The sequence below is a fragment of the Aspergillus pseudotamarii genome (assembly GCF_009193445.1).
Source record: "Aspergillus pseudotamarii strain CBS 117625 unplaced genomic scaffold BDV38scaffold_23, whole genome shotgun sequence".
Classification (NCBI taxonomy): domain Eukaryota; kingdom Fungi; phylum Ascomycota; class Eurotiomycetes; order Eurotiales; family Aspergillaceae; genus Aspergillus; species Aspergillus pseudotamarii.
The window spans coordinates 323,362-338,319 of NW_022475037.1; the positions used below are offsets into that span (position 1 = coordinate 323,362).

Sequence of the window (14,958 nt, forward strand, 5' to 3'; positions counted from 1 at the left end):
GGGACGTTGGGGGATGGGAAAGCAGTGTGTCGAGGTGATGAAAGGGAGATGGTTGGACGTCAGGTCGTCCCCGATGGGGCACGAGTTTTCTGAGCCGCAACCTGCGGCTAGCGTGGCACTCACTAAAAGTCTGTGACGCTAAGACTCGTACCCAGCAGAGATTGGCGGTGTTGTTCCAATCACGGCCAATCATTAAGCTACGATTGAGGTTATTGTGGGCCATCCGCTTTGCTTTCTAGATGACCTCTCACCGCCCGCCAGCCTGTTTCTAATCTTCAGCATTTGCTCATCTACCGTGAATCTCCCCGCGTAGAGACTGTCTCAGTGGTCACCAAATGAACACTGAATGATTGCTCTCACCCATTCCTCCTGGCCTTTAGTCTGGGCTGGGATCATTCCGTACCTCTCGTTACTCTTACATTGACTTTTCCTGCCACTCTGTCTTGAGCGCATGCCGATAATTGGTTCAGCGCAATGAATTTGTCTCTTCTCGATCCCTTTGTCCTGGCGCAGGACTATCCCGATACACTTACAGAGAAACTGAGTATACCACGTCGAACCCACTTTTAGCAACGATCTTTCGCTGACAGTTGCAGGAAGCGGCCATGCGACATGTCTACGATTCAACCGCAAGGGAGATTATCTAGCCTCCGGACGAGTTAGTCAACCTACCGCTATCGTTGCGATATCCTATTGACCCCCTTACAGGTTGATGGCACAGTGGTCATATTTGATTTAGAGACGAACGGGGTTGCACGGAAACTACGAGGTCACACCAGGCAAATCCAGTCCCTGAGGTACGTGCGCTATGTTACGAAACACCGCTCGATCGGAACGACTGACTATAAATCGATATGTAGTTGGTCAAGGAATGGCCGCTATCTACTCAGTTCATCACAAGATTGGAAGTGTATCCTGTGGGACTTGAAAGATGGTTCCCGAGTACGCACGATCCGATTCGAAGCACCTGTATATATTGCTGAATTACATCCTTATAATCAGTGAGTCTCTTCTTCTGAATACTGCTTCACGTGTCATTCCTAAAGCTTTTTGACTACCTAGTTTACTTTTTGTTGCCTCCCTATTCGAGGACCAGCCTGTTTTGGTTGACGTCTCATCCCCTAAGCCCATTAAGCGCATTCTTCCCTCCGCTCCATTTCGACCCCCGCCACCTAAATCCGAAGAAGTTGACCCCGCTGTGGCCGCAAAGCAGGCAGCCCAAGACGCGAAGCACTCAACATGTGTTACCATCTTTACTGCTTTAGGAAATCACATTATAGCAGGCACATCTAAAGGGTGGATCAACATAATTGAAACACAAACATGCGCGACAATTCATTCTACTCGTCTTTGCAATGGAGTGGTGATCCTACTTCGCCTTGCCAGCAACGGCCGAGACCTGCTAGTTAATAGCTCCGACCGAGTGATACGCACCATCCTCATGCCAGACCTCTCCCAGCTAGGTATTGATTTAGAACCTACCAACATCAAGCTTCAGGTCGAACATAAGTTCCAGGACGTGGTTAATCGACTAAGCTGGAACCATATCACCTTTTCTTCGACGAGCGAATTCGTCACCGCATCCACCTTCATGAATCCTGACATTTACGTTTGGGAACGGAGTCACGGTTCCCTGGTGAAGATCCTCGAGGGTCCCCGAGAAGAACTGGGCGTTGTGGAATGGCACCCTTCCCGCCCTATGGTAGTCGCCTGTGGTTTGGAATCTGGATGCATCTACACATGGTCGATTGTGACGCCTCAAAAATGGTCCGCACTAGCGCCTGATTTTGGCGAAGTCGAAGAAAACGTTGAGTATGTTGAACGCGAAGATGAATTCGACGTTCACCCTGCGGAGGAAATTCACCAACGTCGGCTTGACCAGGAAGACGAAGTTCCCGACGTGTTAACCATCGAGCCCCACAAAAGCGGTACAGATGAAGAGATGGAGTCCTTCCGCATGCCTGTTCTTCTAGATATTTCCGACAGCGAAAGTGAAGAGGACATCGTCGCCGTGGGTCCCGGCACAATGCGGAGGCGTAGCCCCGGCGCTGGCCGTGACTTGGCCAACGGAGATGGGGAGAAAGAAACTACTGGAGGTAGAAACGGTACCTCCCGGGGACAAAAGGGCCGCCGGCGTTGAAATGAACACGCGTATGAGCATGAGTTCGCATTATAGTATTAGATAATTTACCGGAGCATTTGTCTTTTGAGTCATTGGGTGGATGGGTGGGTGTCTTGAAGGCTATCGAGGCGTTTGGCGAAATACCCAGAAACTGGTATCTCACACACTTGCATTTTCGGATCATGTTAGCTGGTAATGAGGACTTGCAAAAGATCACATGGATAAATTCTTCCCATTGTATTATATAAATTTTTATCGTCTTTTATGTGATATCATGTTACAAATCTCGAATAAAACAACGGCGATGATTGGATAATGTCGTCACAGATAGACTGAAATGAACTGGGTATACAGCTATCAACAATGCACTCACCCGAAACGCCATGAGTATGCTGTAGTTGGCAAGCGAGATAGCATGCAATGCCAGGGATTGATGTGGCCCTGAAAAGTGCGATGGATGAGCCACAGCCAGATTAAGAGCAGGCATAGGCCGTGCCATGCCATGAATGACCTGCCAATATTCTGCAGTCCCATTGGTCTGTCGATAGGGAGAAGAGCTGTATCATACTATATCTTTTGGATGAAAAGATTCTTGGCTTGCCTGTTTGGCTTGGGTGTTTTGCTTAAACTCACTCGCAAGACGCACGCCGGCCTCAAGCTCAGATCGATCTTGGTTTTGGGAATCCCCAAGCCCAAAGCGAGAGTTATGATAATCAAAGCAAGTTCCATGCATTTCCATCAACCTTCTAAGTGTTGCTGGAGTGATGGGGGATTTTAGTGCATCGCTCGTAGCTGCTTCTACCAACAACATAAACCGGACGTCTACGACCAAAGACCCAGTAATGGAGCTCTCACGACGCACTGGATTTTCCAAAGACATAGAGGTTGCAAACCCAATTTGAGTTGGAATTTGCTTTTGCAGTATGCAAATAGCGGCTCAGGACCATTGTGTGCAAGCTAGAAAGTGGCACCACACATTCACATTGAGCCACAGCATATTGAGAGGGCTCATGAAAGCGCAGATAGAGGGGGCTGCATGGACGGTGGTTTCGCCCATCCCATAACTCGGAGACTGGGCACTAGTAACGCTGCTGGCGCATGTTTGGATGTCCATCGTGCGCTAGTTGGTAGAAAGAATCAATTCGCAGAAGGCTTCCGTGCTTGGTATATATGAAGAATATTGTACGCGTGTAGTTCTTTGTTGAATGCCTCCGATTTGACTTCTGACGAAATGCGCAGGATTCGGTCCAAATCCCAGCCGAAAACACGACTGAAAGGCGCCATACTGAGTGATTCAATACTCTCGGAGACAGCCAAATTGTACCAGCGAGCAACTTTTCTTTCGTGCTCATCTTGATGCCATGGGTTAAGGGGCAACCCCACCATTTGATGATCGATATCGGTAAAACCAGCCTCCTGCAGATCTCGGATTGTATCACGAGAATTGTGGGTTATAGGTCGCATGGCATCTTGTGTAGCCTGCTTTAGGAGTTGGTACCACTGTCGAATAGCTAGTCCCTCAAGAGGACGGTCATCGCAACGCGGTTCAAAGTCAATCTCCACCTGTTCAAACCAAGCACCAGGTCGAAGGTGGGCGAATATTCTCCGGTACAGGTTGGGCCACCCCATCACACTTCCACATCCCATCTGTAGGTGAATCAGGTCCCAAGAGTCCTCACCCATGGCCCAAGGACTCTCGAAGTCGAACGGGGCGTAAAACTCGCAATTCTTTGGGTGGTTTGAGGGCTGTATGGGAGCAAGGTCGACCCCAACAACGAAAGCGTCTGGGTATTTGTTGGCAACATCAATTGCCCATATCCCGGTCCCGCAGCCCAAGTCCAGAAATCGGCCGTTTCTGGGATGCGGGGCGTACATTAGGCCATCCGATACCCTTGCCACCGTGAATAATTTGTGGAAGATATCAAGGCGATCTTGCTCCTGCTCATCGCATGGTAGCATATATACCCCTTTGCGGTACGCATGATACATTCGTCCGTTTTCTTCATAGAAAGGCTGTTTCTCAGAACTCCTAGAGAAAAACAGTAACAACAAAGAAGAACATTAGTCGTCCAACGATAACAGCTTCGGCAGAGTGAATAACTGACGCAGCCCAGAAATAACAACAGAAGATTAATGAAACGGGGAAGAATTACTTGCTATGAATGGAATTCAAACTTGGAGAACCATTACGGTCCCACTGGCTATAACCAGAGGGTTCTCGTGCTGGGGGATCTCGGTCTGTAATGGCGTGGATATCCATAGCATCCGAGTTATTTCTTGATCGACTAGATGCCAACGACTGTGAGTAGTGCGGATCGTATGGTGGTGAGGCCATCGCCGGAAGACGCTGACCAGTCTGGCCGTTTCCAAACATCCCGTGTGGTGAAGAGTCGGCAAGAAGTCTGGTAGGTTAATATGGTGGCGAGGGGAAGAACGCCGGCGTCGATGGCGAGAGGCTGATGTCAGTAGTGTGGACGCTTGTAGATCGTGTATATGGTATATATATTGAGTGACGAATAAAACATAGAGTAGAATGGGGCTGAGCCTAGTGAATGGACGGCAAGTCCATTCATAAATTTAAGGGAGTGAAAAGCGAAACACAAGATATCATTCGCAGTATTAGAAAGAAAGACGAGAATTCAGGGGGAGAATCAGAAAAGTAAAGAGGGAAAATAAAAAAAAAATAAAAAAAGAATAAATAAATAAATAAAAAAGAAAAAGAAAATAGAAATAAAAATAAAAAATAGAAAAAATAGAAAAACAGAAAAGTTGCAGATAGGACCAGGCAGAGAATCAATGGTCACATCCACTTAAACACAGAAGGGCAGAAACGGAAAAACCAAGAAGGTGACCCAGCCAAAAGTACCGACAGGCAAAGAAATAATAATAGACAACGCCGTGCTGTCTCCCCGCGATGCCAGTCGGGAAATCCACAGAAGTAGCGGTCACGGCGCAAGCAGTCACTGGGCACAAATTGTCAACAACGGACTGGAGTTGTCACGTCTAACCATGGATGGGTAGTCGATCCAAGGTCATCAATTGGGACGGATTCACCCAGCACCATACCACGGAAGAGAAGATTAATGAGCGGAGCCCTGAGGGGGCGAGATTTGGTAGTGGTGGACGAGGGGGAAGCGAGAAGAAGCCCTGCAATGGAAAGCCTGCCTTTAAGGTTGTTGCAGCCGCTGTCTTGTCCCCGTTGGGCCCACGGGTGGGAGGGCGGGGCGGTTAAGTTATGGAAGAAGCCTGAGGCTGTCACCTTGCACTGTCTTGTATCCTTCGGTATGTAACGCTCTTTTTTTTAACTCCTTTACCTCTCTCTCTCTCTCTCTATTTTCCAGCAAAAAATGGGCGTGAGCAACGCTGGGCTGTATAAGCATACCTTCTATGAATGTGTCATTTGATATTCTAGCGGACTAGTCGCCTTAAGTGAATGTACGAGACTACAAAGTGTCGACTTTCAGACGGTGTTGTGGTTGGTATCCCATCTGAATCATTGGTTGGAGAGGTTAACACCGCCCCTCCATAAACCATGGTATATCCCCTCATTAGTACCTGTCCGTCATCAGCAACCCTACATGGATTATCTTCTAGTGGTTACTAGCCTAAGACTCTGGTAGCGCCCATTCATTCTATCCATGGGTCTTGACCAGCCGGTTGCACGATTTTGATATAATCTAGGTATGTTCGTATTCATATACATACATGAATACCAATTTACATACATACATACATACATACATACAGGTACGCATAAGAGGTGCGTAAAGATACCCTGTATGGTTGTATCATGAGATTTGTATGGTATATGTATGTACCGCTATGTTTGCCCATTATACATACATCATACAAGGTATAGATGTCTAGGCACACATTAGCCCACAGATTTCTCTTTTTTTCTTTTTTTCTTATTCTTCTCGCCCCTTCCTGTGTGTCCTCCCACTCTAAATTTGTCCGTATCTCGGCTGAAGGTGTAGTCTAAACCATCAGCAAAAAAAACCCGTAAGTAACAAGATACATAAAGACATACATCGATTAAGTACAGAAGCCACGGTTAAATCTTAGATTAGATTATGTCTTGTCACAGGAGCCGGCAAGGTTCTGTCGTATACGGAGTAAAGTAGTACTAGTACCTAGAGGGTTGGATCGACTCTTTTAGGCTGATAGTGATAAGTTGGTTAGGGATTATACGAAGGACTTCGTGAAGGATAACTGGGTGTTTAGTCTCTATTTGTTTCTACAATCATCGTCCTAAGAAAACCCGAGTAAATAAACAAACAGATAAATAAATAAGTGGGATAAATCAATAAAATAGGTGAATATGAGAATATTGTAGGGCACATAAGCATCGTTTTATATCCCTCTAGTCTCATGGTAATTTATAACATTGGTGATGTGGGTATATATACTATACAAAAGGTCTTGTACAGTGTAGAAGCGCTGTTCCACATTGCTCTGCACTGCTACTGTGTCGGCGGGGGTGGGAGAAAAAGGTTCCCACCACAATTGTCAGTACTCAGTGCTACCTTGTAAGTTGGAGCAATGCAGATATATGGGTCCAACCGAGAAGCGAAAAGTGACTTCCGGGCGGGATGCGGACCGCCTCCCACACTTAGTGAGGTGACTGAAAGTTTGCTCGTGGGCCACTAAGATAAAACATCTCCGTGACCAGAACAATCGCTGCCCTCAATTTCAGGCATACAAGTGTCAGGCAGCGGTACCAGCACTGTGGTTGCAGGATTCGAAGCTTCGGGCGTGGCTCCCCTTCGAGTAGCGCCCGAAAAAAAACAAACCAGAATTGGCCCCAGCCCTCCATTTCCGCAGGGTCACTAATCACGGCATTGCGTGCAGCCGCTCCGGCGCGGATCGACCATGAAGTTCGTACGAAACTATGCCGGATTGCGAGTAGTAGGCAATCAAGGAAATTTTTTTTCTTTTTCGTTTTTCATTTTTCTTCCCCATTTAGCATTTTCCCCTACTCTTCCCCCCAGGATTTTCCTTAGCACTTTACCGACTCTACCTGGTACTAGCGTCTCTCTCTCTTAAGTTATACATAACAATACAATGTTACATACTTACCTTCTCCATCTGTACTACGTATCAAGGTCTTATTATGTACACACCATACTCGATCTGCATCCAGGTGGACATCACACATGACGTTTAATTTGAGCTAGGCATATATGCAGCATTTCTTAGGTATTGCTAAGAGTAATGTAACAAAGGGATTATCCAGATCGTGTCAATCTGATCATTAACACCATTGGAAGTCATCGCCGTAACTTTACCCCAAGCGCCGTGGTTCCTGTACATACGCATGCAAGTAGTCCATGCATCGCCGGGTACACATCCCATACTTACCGCGTGGCCGTATGTGCCCACTCTGTACGACGTTTTTTATGCGCCGAGTTCATGCCCATGTGATTTGTAAGTAATAGACAAGTGTGATCGGTTGATCATCTCACCGCTTCCCAGACTCTCGGGTCCACGATGGTGATGCATGGATGAGAATTACCTGAGCCTCCTGCATTGTAAGTCATCGTGCATACGCACTTTTGGAGAACCAACTCTTGGGTACCTGCTCATTTGCCCACACGCACTTTTCAATTTTTTTTATATTGATATTTCCTCTTCTTATTTCCTTTCTCTCTGGATTCACATATAATGTACATGTACCGCCAACGTGTATCATATTGAAATTATGTCTCAGAATGACTGGAACGTTGACAGTCCCGTTTGATACGGCCTCCACTACGGACTACACCCACCTTCATCGAAAAGCGAACTACTCGACCATCATTTCCAGGGACAAGGATAAAAGTTCTTGCCTAATGAACCTTAGTTGAAGATTATAATTTTCAGCGACCAACCAGTTCTTGGGTAGGCCACACTATTGGTCTCCCAGAAGCTTCAGCAACTAAAAGCGAGACACAGTCGCTCTTTCTCGGCACCTCTGGGCTGTGGAACAACGCAAGCCTCTCAAACTGCAGCTCAGTGACCTGCGCCGATTTGCCCCTCCGGGTGGTTAGTAGGCTCTCTCTCCCATCGTATCATTTATTTTGTATCCACACTACCGTTTTCGGTACAGCATCCGTTGAATTTATCTGCCGGGCGCTTTGTGTGTCTATTCGTCCTTCCACTTCGGTCTTGTGAAAAATAGCCATAACTCTAAAAAAATTTGGAAACAGGGAAATAAAAAAGGAAATAATGAGTACCAGGTAAAAAGAAAAAAAAAAATCCCATCCTTTTCTTCTCCACTGGTGACTTTAATCTTCGGTACCATATCACAGATTGTAAGCGCCGTCTACCATGTCTTTCTTCGTCTTAGGTTTCAAAAACCCAAATGCGTCAGCAGGTTGCCGGCTGGCCTCAAAATCCCCGTAAACAGGTGTCAGAGTCCACTCTATCTTTTCCGTGTGTAGTCGTGTCTATCGCAGGGCGGCTTGTGTTTCGTGTTTGACCCATTTAGTACTTCGCAGAAGATCAGGCGCGTCATTTCAAATTTGGAGCGACAACTCACCGACTTCAGGGCAGAAATGCGCAACTCCCAATCACACCAATGGTACCACCAACGGAGGATTGCCTATTCTCAGCGTTGTCTCGACCTTCAATTTTATGCGCATTTAGTTGGTAACCAATGAGAATCTCTTCTTTGTCCCCAATTGAATAGGGTAGTATGGGATATTTTCCAGATACTACTAAATAGATGGTACAGAGTATTTCCTGCCCCTTTGTTAATGGCCTGGCCATGACTGGTTTAGTGCTTTACTCGTTTCATTTTCCCCTTTTGCGAACCAAATGGTAGAAAAGAGCGTCTCGACCATAAAAAGATATTCAAGTTCTACATCTTCCAATTTCCTTACTAAAAACCCCCTGTGTGTTGGCTCTCAACTAACTGCCTTGGGCCAGGCATGAAGGGGTACTAGTACCCCGTTCAAGTCACTACATGAGGCACCAAATGGGCTACCTGCGTCACAGTGGGTTGAATAAACGACGATTATCCAATAATTAAGGTGAAGAATGCAATGGTTTCATCTCTACAACGTTCTGGAGAGATTATCGTCCTGTCAGTCACCGGCCCGGTTTGCTTCATGCTTCATGCCCCAAGCAGGGACACCTTTTTAGGAATGTTGAAACCACTTCGGGGTTGTTTTGCGGCAGTGCATATGCAGCTACTCCTGGATTCGCTGTTTTCGGAAATGGAGGGAACACTCCTGAGCAGAAACTGGACGATTCGTCTTTCCTGCCCCCCCAATGCTCCACACTGCTATAATACAACGAATAAGCTCCTCTGGGCATTGTCCAATCCTGTCGGCATTACCACCATTCATTGATTCATATCACTGCACCATACAGTACCTCGGGCGAAAGCCCTTATTCCATTCTGTGGTCGGTCAACATCCGACTCAGCACCCGTACAGTAGATCATCGTTAACTCAGTCCGTTCTTCCAAGCTTCCCAGCATGACAAATATCGAAAAACTCGTCACCTTTTGTGGAATAGCGATCACTGAATAACTTTTTCAGTATACTGTCTTATAATGAAATATATCGTATTGAGTGAGAACCCAGGTGCGTCGGGATTTAGCTTGGTATTTTCATATATGGACAGTGGATTGCCGCCATTAACTCTCACCCCGGTGAGTTTCAATCTCCTAGGGTTAAACCACAGAGCTACTGCGTCAAGTTGAACTTATGGGAGTACTCTGGAGCCTGGGTTCAACGCCTCAGGCTGCTGTGTATCCTGATCTCTACTGCGGCTAGCCGCCCGTCTCAGGTTAGAAAGCGGGGATGTATGGAAAGAGGTCTAGGGGGCGTAGACTCGACTGTGGTAGCCCTATGGGGGCACAGTTCCAGAGCCTGGGCATGCAGTCGGCTTCATTAATCATGTCAGGTGGTATTGCCGCTATCCTTGTTATAGTTTGTGGTCTAGTATATATATCCTAGACAATACCTATGGTCAACGTTCCTCGAAAAATAAATGGACTGAATAAAAATGTGATTCGTGAGTCAGATAGCACAATCTGTCAGGAACGGTGAATAAAGAAATATAAAAAATGTTTTTGATAACCTGTAGTGGTTCAGTTTCCTTCCTACTAGATATGGGTAGTAAGTACGGAGTACCTAACTAGGCCTTGTGACCAATGATTGAAGTTGTTTGTTTGGGTTTTTCTCCGTGCTAGTCTTTGGTGCCACATACGTGAGGCATCCGAACGAGGGCCCCTCCCCGACAGCAGACTCGAAAAAGGAAATTTCTTGGCTTTCGCGCAGCTTCCGCCAAAAGGCCCGAAGTAACCATTGGCGAATCCGGGAAAGAAAAAAAAAAGCAAAGAGAACAGGCCATTCTAAGAATCAACTGTCATATCCAACACCAGTCTCCCTTCGGTCGGTCGCTTATTTCCTATCAGAGTAAGCCACGTCAAGGAAAAGACAAAGAAGTTGATTTTAGCAAGAACTTTCCTGTCTGGCTTGATATCGCGACCCCGGCAGCCACCTACTACCTGTGGGACGAAAGTAACAGACAGTCTTCGGCCGATAACTAAGTCAGTAAAACACGCATTGCATTCTGCTTTTGCGGGGCTATTTATCTATCCCTCTGAGGCTGAGACTTCAGTGCCTTTGATTGGTCAAGTAGCAAATTGCCCTAAGACAGGACACCAGGGTTTGCTATACTACACGATCATTGTCCAACCATGCATACACTCAAAGCCACAGCGTCTTCATCGCTCTCACTCGCTCAGGACAATTACATCTACTCCATTGCTTCATCAAGCCCAGGCTCATTCGCAGCCATTGCTTCGGACGACTCACTGCGTGTATTTGACGCCGCTAGCCTTGGCCATGTCTCTGTGGTGGCTGCCGACGCCCACAAGGGAGTTACGTCGTTGAAATCGTACGATGCGGGTCATCAACTGCTTGCCACTGGAGGGAGAGACGGGAAGGTGAAGCTCTGGGATCTGCGGAATGGCAAGAGGTCGGCAGTTGTAGAGGTGGAGACATGTAAGATTCCCTGCTTTCTTTCCCACCCTCCCTTGTTCTTCATTTCCCCCCTCCTTTTTCTTGCTACCTACGGCTTGGCCATGTTATGGCCCCGGATATACATCGCACTGCTTTTTGAAGAGAACGTTTTCTTGCAACAAACATGGATATATTTTGATGTGTTGGCCAACTCCAACCATTCAGAGCTTATGATGCATTGGTACAGTCGACTGATTGCTAATCCCCCCTTCTCGAACAGCGAGAGATGCACCAGTTCTATCTATAGCCTGTTGTCCTGCAACAAACAGCCTCGTAGGCGGCACTGAGCTTGTTTCGTCTCAGGCTGTTGTTGCTTTTTGGTGAGTCTATTGCATTCCATGTGGGTTTAGCCACACATTTTCGTTGACAACTTGCCTATTCCCGATTCACGAGCTGCTAACTGACGTAACAGGGATGTCAGATCCCCGGGTCAATCTCGACTTCAGTATATTGAAAGCCACAATGACGATGTCACTGAGGTAGGCTTACTCTTGTACCTTGGTTATACTTTCCCCTAACAAACTTTCTTGATGAATCGCAGCTCCAATATCACCCAACGAGGAACAATATCGTGCTTTCCGGAAGCACGGATGGCCTAGTCAACATCTATAACACCGATATTACAGACGAAGATGAGGCTCTTGTACAAGTTATCAACCATGGCTCAGTACATCACGCCGGTTTCTTAAGCGAGAGGACCATTTATGCTCTCAGCCACGATGAAGTCTTCTCGATTTATCCGGCTACTGATCCAGAAGAGGAAGCACAGGAGCCTAATCCTGTGCAGTTCGGAGACTTGAGACAGCCTCTAGGCTGTGAATACATTGCTCAGCTATGCATTGGCAGCCAGGGCCCCTATATCGCCGCTGGCCATAAAATGTTGGTTTTTTTTTTTTTTTTTTTTTTGTTATTCTATCCTTTTTCTCAGTCTGCGTTTACTACTTATTGTCTTCTTCGTATGCTTCGTGCGCTAAAATGTCCCAGTGAGAAACGACTGGACTTGGTCCCTCTTACCTCAAACCCATCTTGGCAATTTGACCGGGAGAACCTGTGGCGGCTTCCTGGCGCTCACGGCGAGGAGGTTGTACGTTCCATCTATCTGGACGAACAGGTATGTGTCCCCTTGCCAACTCCTCTAGTCAACAACTAACCACGCTGATCGCAGTCCCAATCGGTATTTACCTGCGGCGAAGACGGATTCGTCCGCGCATGGAAACCGGAGTCCGGAGAGGTGCAGGGCGATGATTCCTCAAACAAGACTGCGCGGCCGAAAAAGAATAAGGATAAGGGACGGTTCAAACCCTATTAAATTAGGCCTTGTCTGTTTCGTTACCACGCCCAGAGCATTGACCGCCATGATATAATGTAAAATACGTGACCTCGGAAATACGTATGCTGTCATACTGTCCTGGCCTTCCCGTATGTTTCAAACCACTTGTCTTACAGTCGTATTTCATCCACCCTTCTTCACAGGGCAGGGATCAGTACGGCCCTGACCTGCACCCCTCCAAGTCTGTCATCCGCAGGATCGGACTCCTGGTAGTACTGAGTATAATTTCAGCTTTTACTACAAGCGGGATGGCCCGATATTCCACCCAACCCTTGCCCTATATCGAATCCCATATAGATAGATAGATATCAGATCTTTCTGCTGAACCGTCGCAATCTATTTAGTCCAGACGCTGTATGCAAAGAATTCACGCACGTACCATACACTGCAAAACAGTACCTTAAGAGGAAAATTTCATTCTCCATCTGACAGCCTGTCGTCTCCGAGGCTTGCAATTTCCAATCTTTACCAGCCCACATTTCTGAGTATGCGGTCAGAGCCGATGAACCACTTAGGTAGCAGAATTGAGTTCAATCAGCCGATGGTATGTCCACTACGATTGCTACGTTGGTTTGTGCTTGGTTTAGAGGCGTGGGGGCCGCGGGTTTAGGTATGTGGATTGCTTTGGCGAATATATATCTGCGCGGAACAAAACTCCGAGGGCTAGCTCTGACTTTGTATCACACTACTTACTCCATAGGTTTTAAGGTGGGTCGTAATATACTAGTAGGATTTTTGAATGTAAACAATGCAGATGACATTGCTTATCAGTGAGTAAAGTGAGGTTAAAGAAAAGAAAAGGAAAGAAAAGGGTAACTAAACAGAGTAAACCATATAAACTTGTGACTTGCATAGTAGATGAACAAAATAATGCACAAACAGACCAAAAAAAGAAGTAGTCGCGCCCGGGATCGAACCGGGAACCTTCTCAGTAAACAACCGAATGTGAATGAGAAATCATAACCATTAGACCACGCAACTGGATATCTTTAAAGACCGGAGTAAAATATGTTTCACGTAAACATACAGGCCGTGAGATACGCTGTTCGGAAATCCTTATCTCCTGCGGAGGAATTTTTTTTTCCTTGTTCTTAAGTCTTTCGTTTCTCTTTTCTTCTGGTGGTCATCTTTACTCCCCCCTTTCCGTTTTATTACTCTTTGTTTTTTCTTTTTTTTCTTACTAGGGTGTATTTTGGATTAAACTTATATCGTGACTCGGGTTAAAACCCCATAGTTCACTACCCTGTCGTTCTCTCAAACCAGCGCCTTAATATACCTGAAAAATCATATGCGCCTCATCGCATCAGGAACAAAACTATATCTACACCCCCACAAACCCTCTATATAAACTACACCACACCACACCAATTACTCAAATCCCAAACCCCGCCATCGGTCCTCACACAGCAATAAGAAAACAAAAGGATAATGGACGCACAAGCCTACCTAATCCGCCACGGCTGGTCAGGCCCCGGTAACCCACTCAACCCCAACCGCCGACCAGGCACACACTCCGGCCTCGGTCTCACGAAACCGATTCTCGTCTCCCGACGCAAAGGCAACCTCGGCGTCGGCCAGACGACAACCAAAGACCCGACGAATCAATGGTGGTTGCGCGGATTCGAGGATGCGCTGAAGGGCGTTGGGGACGAGAATAATCCTGGGGCGGAGAAGAAGCCGAATGCGTTGACTAGTGAGCTTTATCGGTATTTCGTGAGGGGAGAGGTTGTTCCGGGGACGCTTGGGTCGAAAGAGGAGAAGGAGCAGGGCTCCAAGTTGAAGGCTAAGGTTGAATCCAAGAAGAGGAAGAAGGATGATGTGGATGGGGACGAGGACCGGGAGGCCAAGAAATTGAGGAAGGAGGAGCGTAAGAGGAAGAAGATGAGTCGGGTTGAGGAGGGGGAGGATTCTGCTGTGTCGCGCAGTGATCGGGATTCTAAGGATCGGAAAGAGAGTAAGGAGGAGAGGCGCCAACGGAAGGAAGAGAAGAGGAGGAAGAAGGAAGCAAAGGAACTGAAGAAGAAGCTGAAGAAGGCTAAAGAAGCGGAGGGCGGTACTACTGATGAGAATGAAAAGGCTACACGCAAGAGCAAGAAGGCGAAGGAAGGACATAATCCAGAAGAGGACTATCCTACCCCGATGTCGATCGAGAACGACCAGACAGAGTCTAGTGGACGTGAGGAGTCCTCTGACTCGGTAGAGAAATCGAAGAAGAAAGAGAAAAAGGAAAAGAAGGAGAAAGAGAAGGATAAGGCAAGCAAGAAGAGGAAGAAGAGCGACGAATCGACACTCGAAGACGGCTCGAAATCAAAATCGAAGAAGTCGAAGGATGCCAAATAGTCGAGGAAGGAGTGAGCTGATTGAAGGTAGATTTGCTTTTTCTTTTAGGATATCATTTTTTTGCCTACGGCCGTACATAGATAGATACCCATTTGCTACAGCTACTGCGGTCTTTATGAAGATTATATTATATATCGTGTCACGTCTGA

At 46.8% G+C, this 14,958-nt stretch overlaps 4 protein-coding genes and 1 non-coding gene across 5 annotated transcripts; 3 read left to right on the plus strand and 2 right to left on the minus strand.

Moving 5' to 3' along the window:
• The first annotated feature begins 349 nt into the window (after window positions 1-349).
• Window positions 350-2,360, plus strand: BDV38DRAFT_79091 (Set1-mediated histone H3-K4 methylation subunit Swd1). Its single transcript, XM_032063944.1, has 5 exons — window positions 350-544; window positions 597-658; window positions 709-797; window positions 861-1,001; window positions 1,063-2,360. Exons 1-5 carry the CDS (start codon window positions 475-477, stop codon window positions 2,138-2,140), a joined length of 1,440 nt encoding a protein of 479 aa, XP_031914184.1. The 5' UTR covers window positions 350-474; the 3' UTR covers window positions 2,141-2,360.
• Window positions 2,361-3,130: 770 nt separating this feature from the next.
• BDV38DRAFT_79118 (class I SAM-dependent methyltransferase) lies at window positions 3,131-4,797 on the minus strand. The gene is made up of 2 exons (XM_032063945.1): window positions 4,276-4,797; window positions 3,131-4,151 (listed from the first exon to the last, which is right to left on the minus strand). Exons 1-2 carry the CDS (start codon window positions 4,494-4,496, stop codon window positions 3,260-3,262), a joined length of 1,113 nt encoding a protein of 370 aa, XP_031914185.1. The 5' UTR covers window positions 4,497-4,797; the 3' UTR covers window positions 3,131-3,259.
• A 5,843-nt stretch (window positions 4,798-10,640) lies between these two features.
• On the plus strand, window positions 10,641-12,572 carry BDV38DRAFT_79160 (WD repeat protein). The gene is made up of 6 exons (XM_032063946.1): window positions 10,641-11,121; window positions 11,360-11,459; window positions 11,552-11,618; window positions 11,681-12,018; window positions 12,124-12,250; window positions 12,305-12,572. Exons 1-6 carry the CDS (start codon window positions 10,815-10,817, stop codon window positions 12,446-12,448), a joined length of 1,083 nt encoding a protein of 360 aa, XP_031914186.1. The 5' UTR covers window positions 10,641-10,814; the 3' UTR covers window positions 12,449-12,572.
• Window positions 12,573-13,365: 793 nt separating this feature from the next.
• BDV38DRAFT_t121 lies at window positions 13,366-13,450 on the minus strand. The gene has a single exon. It is a non-coding gene; the product is annotated as a tRNA-Val (tRNA).
• Window positions 13,451-13,548: 98 nt separating this feature from the next.
• BDV38DRAFT_245535 (uncharacterized protein) lies at window positions 13,549-14,951 on the plus strand. Its single transcript, XM_032054443.1, has one exon. The coding sequence runs from the start codon at window positions 13,898-13,900 to the stop codon at window positions 14,807-14,809; it is 912 nt and encodes a 303-aa protein (XP_031914187.1). The 5' UTR covers window positions 13,549-13,897; the 3' UTR covers window positions 14,810-14,951.
• Window positions 14,952-14,958: the final 7 nt, after the last annotated feature.